The sequence below is a fragment of the Hevea brasiliensis genome, chromosome 16, assembly GCF_030052815.1.
Source record: "Hevea brasiliensis isolate MT/VB/25A 57/8 chromosome 16, ASM3005281v1, whole genome shotgun sequence".
Lineage (NCBI taxonomy): Eukaryota > Viridiplantae > Streptophyta > Magnoliopsida > Malpighiales > Euphorbiaceae > Hevea > Hevea brasiliensis.
This window is the reverse complement of record NC_079508.1, coordinates 44607046-44611907: the sequence shown is the minus strand read 5'-3', so window position 1 is coordinate 44611907 and position 4862 is coordinate 44607046. Positions and strand designations below refer to the sequence as shown.

Genomic DNA, 4862 nt, shown 5'->3' with positions numbered 1-4862 from the left:
AAAAATATCAAAATTGAAATATCTAATAATGGATGAAATTGATCATTTAACTTTTAACATGATAATCAATTTAATTTCTTACTTTTGATTCCTGGATTAAAAATGGGAATGATGATTCTCTTAATTGTGGGAATTGAATTATCTAAATTGTGAGAATAAAAATGAAAAAAAAAATTCAAACATCTACAAAAGGAATGAAATCCATTCATTCGATCATTTAACTAGCAATTTTGTTTTTTGGCATTTCTTCTTATTTAAGTAGAGTATTATTTTTTTTATTATCTTGGCACTTATAAAGGCCAAATACTTTCATTACATGATAATTATATCTAAATTTTTTAATTTTGGATCATATATCCCGATGTTAAACTTCAAAATCAATTTTGAAGAAATTTGAACTTTTTTTTTAAGCTAAGAGAACAATTTATAGCTTGTAGACAACAAAATGAACCCTAAAATCTATATTTTATTGTTGTAAAATTTGAAATTCGGATATAATTGCTCTCGATTTTAAAGATTGTGCTTCAAAATTATTGAATAATGATTGTCCAATGGTTAATTTGAAACATTATTAATAAATAGATTTTTACATTACAGAATAAACACTAGGCCATTGAGCAATGGATGCCAATGGTTGCAAACATTCTTATTAATAAACAGAATCAGCATATCAACTACAAACAACATGCTTGAATTGAGAGACATTTCTCTTACTCAGTTGAAAGTGAACACACATGACACAGCTCACTCGGTTATTTTTTTTTAATTCATAATCTTATTAAAACTAATAAAACAAGAAAAAACTTAGCAAAATAAGCCAGACTAAACTATGGGCAATAGACTAACCCACAATACCCAGATTAAGGGACAGCTCACTCAGTTTATTTTGATGTTTTCTCCACAACACAACAAATATAGTTCCTCAATCCATTCTTATATTGAAAATGGATCAACCAATAATTTTGTGACATAATCTTTCATACTTGATGGGTTGGTGTAGAAATCAAGGAACTTGTAAAGAAATTCTGACATGCGTCCAAAGTTGAGAAAATACCTGAGAATAATCTTTGAAACACGTCTTGGCTGAAGAAGTAGTTCCTCATTTATGTCCTTCCATGCATTTACAAATATTTTATCAATCTCTCTAACAGCCTTCTCTTTTGACACACCAAATTCCTTCATGTAGCACTCCACACTTGAAGGAGAGTCTCCCCGCTTTTGCTCCTCCTTTATTATGCATATAATATTATTTCAGTTAAAAAAAAAAATCAGATCAGGAGAATATGTTTTTTAGTGCTTAGATGCATGCTAGAATTTTCCTATATATATATATATATGAAATTAATAATACCTCGTGGCCTGCTATGTCATTCTTCAAAGTTCCAAGTAACTTGGCAGAGTTAACAATTTTTGGGTTACTTCGTATCCATACCATTTCCTTAATCCCTACATCCTTCATTCCAAGGAGGAATGCTGAAGCAAGGACATCACAAGTGCTTACGATTAATCCATTCTGTACATAATCATCGAATGCTGGCACATACCCATTTTTTGCCCACTGTGCCTCAATTATGTAGCCTCTTGTCAGTTCTTTAAACTAATAACAGAAGGGGAAAAAGAAAGAAATCAGTTACATATGTTAACTGGGAAAAAAGAAAAATTAAAGCCATTCAACTTGAGAAAATTTTCTTTAAACAATGCAGGCAATTACGCAAACTCTTTTCCAATAAACATTAAACTAATTGCTCAAAATCAAGGGTCAACCAATGTCTATAAGCGTACTAGCCATCAAAAACTATCAAACTAATTAATTAAATGGAAAATAGTATCCAGCAAATCTTACCATCTCCTTGGCGTAAGAGGTTTTCAAAGAGCTTCCTTCATTGCCATCATTCTCCGTCTCTTCAAAAAGTTTCAAAAAATCCTTGTAAAGATATTTCATGTACCCAGGTAGGTGATCATCAATACCATCAAAATTGCACCTGAAAATTTGCAGGAAAAAAAAATATGGTTGGGCTATATTCACTTTTGTATATATGGTGATTCAAATTTTGTTATGTATTCCATGTCAAGTTCCTATAACCTTTCAAATGCAGCTGTAAAACGATAGAGCTCATCCAGTGTTCCATATGCGTCGTATGTGTCATCTAGCACTGTCTCCATTTGCACATACTTAGCAATCATCAACCGAGAAGCACCAAACTGAGGTTCGCAAATGCATCCAAGTGCCCATACGTAGGCCTCCACAATTCTATCTCTTGTATAAGGATACTTGTGCATAACATTCAAGTCTCCCGACCACCTGATAATATAACATAATTCAATTCATGTTAAATTAATTAATCTATACCCTGTGTGTGCATGTGAAACAAAATTTACCTTGAGAGAATATCTAGCTCTTGTCTATATAATAATTGAATTCGATTGTAGTCCAACTCTGCAAACTTCAGCAGAGTTTCATTGCGAGACTCCTCTTTTTCGTAAAAGGATATATATTGGTGAATCTTTAGTCTTTCCATGCTTTGATGGATTGGCCACACCAGAGAATTCTTTATATGTTCAGCAAGATGGGGGCTTGCCTGCTCAGCTAGAGTTTCCAGGTATGGCTTTGTAAAAGCAAGGGCTTCATCTAAAATATCTTCTCCATGCACACTTAGAAAGCTAGCTTCGTATAAGCCAAGGAGGCTTTTCACATCATTGGTGATGGTTTTCTTGAACCGTCCATCATTGTCTTTGAATTTGTTAAAAACATCTAATTCATGATGATCACCCACATCACATATTAATCTTCTTAATATTGATAATATTTATATACAGACACTTACCACAAGTCACTTTATGACCATGTTGTCTTAAGATCCGAAATAGAAGCGCCGCAACGTGAAGGTCATAGTCATTTTCATGGAGGAAAGTGGGAAGAGCAATGAAAATATGGTTTAATTGTTCTTCAATTTCATTCTCAAAATAATATGACACTCCAAGGCAGCATAATATATCAATAAATTCAATATTTTCGATTAATCCTCTTGTAGATTGCATTAATATATCTTTCACCTTTTCTTTAAATATTTCCACCTCTTTACAAAGTGATTCAAACTCCTGCACAGACAGTAGTTAAATGCCAATTTAACATCATGATTAAATAGAAAAATACTCAATTTAAAGAATTTTTAACATCAACATCAATAATAAATTTATCATGGACCCAAAACACAGATACCCGAATTCAATCTATTTTACATATGTTATATCTTGGATACATAATATACTAGATCTAAATTAGAATTTTCCATATTATCTATTAATTATAAATATGATAGAGATATACCGAATCTTGGAAGGATAGGGAAGCAAAAGAGCAACCCCAAACGCTAGACGGAAAGTTTGCCGATGGACGAAAATTTTCTTGCTCACTTTTGGCTTGAGTGGTCATTTTCCTGCAAAGCACCTGCTCGCTAATTAAAACAATTGATCACTTGCTTGTACCTGCCCTAAACGGAGAAAAGCAACGCTATTTATAGAGAGAATGCCAGCATTTTTAAGTCATTTGTCCGCCCATAGCTGTCATTGTCTGTTTTTAGTTTTTTTTTTTCTTTTAATCGTTTTAAACATTATATATATATATATATATATATATATATATATATATATATATATATATATATATATATATATATATATATATTATAAATGATTATATATGTAAATATTGAAATTGTGGGAATTAAACAATTAGGTTAAAAGGTTAAAGTGGAAATTACAAAAAAAATATCATGTGGTTTCGCTCATTTTTACTTCAAGATCCATAGTTCATTTTGTGACAAAGTGGTACCTTGAGGTTTTACACTATTAGCAAATCAAGTAAATTATTTAACTTTTTAAAATAATTAGAATCTGAGATCCTTTTCTTTCAAAATATTATAGAAAAACTTATGCATGCTCTCTTTGAAAAGCTCTATTTGTCAGTTTCAGTATTTTATAATGGCTGAGTCTCTAGGCTAGAAGAATTTGACACGGTGTCTAGAAGTGCTAGGGAGTTTGGGAGGAAATTTCAGCCGTGAACTTCTCAAGGTAGTTATGATGGAACCTGTGCTTAAAGTGAAAAAAGGTATCGACCTGTCAAGAGCGTCAGTTCAATCTAGCCGGCTAAGAGCACCAGTTCAGTCTTGCTGCTTCAACAATAAAACTGCTGCTTTTACCCAAATTCTTAGTAATACTAATCCAGTAATTCATTGAGAGTTATGCTACATCAGTGATTCTTGATAGTGATAGCAAAAGTGAATATGCAAATTCTAAGTTTAGAAATCTGTTGATAGTGATTCTGAAAGTCAGGGTCTTTATACAAAATTCCACATCAACATATCTAACTTTCGGAATCACTATGCCCAATGTAAATAAAATCTCTTTCTTGCATGAAATATTGAGCAGTGTGTAAATTATTTTTTCTTTTTTTTATTATTAAAAAATTATTAAAAATAATTGAAAATATTATTTTAATGCCACATTAGCAAAATTGAAAGCATTAAACCAACTATCCATTCTAGAGTGAAAATGAAAAAATATAAGAAAGGAGTTAGCAGACATTTAGCGAAGAGAGCAATTAAAAGAGGTTATTTACAGACAGTAAAGGTAAATTCTATCAACTACAGAATCGTCATCTTTTTGACCCTTTTGAGATAAAAAAAAAAACTATAAATATCAGATAAATAGTGACAAAAAAGCCCAACGAATCAATCAAATCAAATTCTAATTATCAATTTATTTTTTACTATATTAATTTTTAATTTATTAGTTATCACATTTACTTTTCAAGACTTATATTTTATTTTTGTAATCTTATAATCACTTTGTAATCAATCAAT

At 31.0% G+C, this 4862-nt stretch overlaps 1 protein-coding gene across 2 annotated transcripts; it reads right to left on the bottom strand.

Moving 5' to 3' along the window:
* Positions 1–583: 583 nt before the first annotated feature.
* LOC131174775 (probable terpene synthase 8) lies at positions 584–3445 on the bottom strand. 2 transcript variants are annotated; one of them, XM_058138707.1, is made up of 7 exons: positions 3329–3445; positions 2826–3099; positions 2380–2752; positions 2084–2302; positions 1844–1982; positions 1352–1597; positions 584–1227 (listed from the first exon to the last, which is right to left on the bottom strand). In XM_058138707.1, the coding sequence occupies exons 1-7, from the start codon at positions 3431–3433 to the stop codon at positions 934–936; spliced, it is 1650 nt and encodes a 549-aa protein (XP_057994690.1). In that variant the 5' UTR covers positions 3434–3445; the 3' UTR covers positions 584–933. The 2 variants fall into 2 exon arrangements, with proteins under 2 accessions (XP_057994690.1, XP_057994691.1); XM_058138708.1 differs by having other exon boundaries at positions 2380–2731.
* Between the last annotated feature and the right edge of the window lie 1417 nt (positions 3446–4862).

Bases quoted from the DNA above. Each gene is read 5' to 3' on its own strand.
- LOC131174775 (XM_058138707.1), bottom strand. From the start codon at position 3,433: ATGACCACTCAAGCCAAAAGTGAGCAAGAAAATTTTCGTCCATCGGCA. The intron at 3,100-3,328 runs GTATATCTCTAT...CTGTCTGTGCAG, and splicing joins CCCTATCCTTCCAAGATTCG to GAGTTTGAATCACTTTGTAA. The intron at 1,598-1,843 runs GTAAGATTTGCT...TTCTGTTATTAG, and splicing joins CCTCTTACGCCAAGGAGATG to TTTAAAGAACTGACAAGAGG.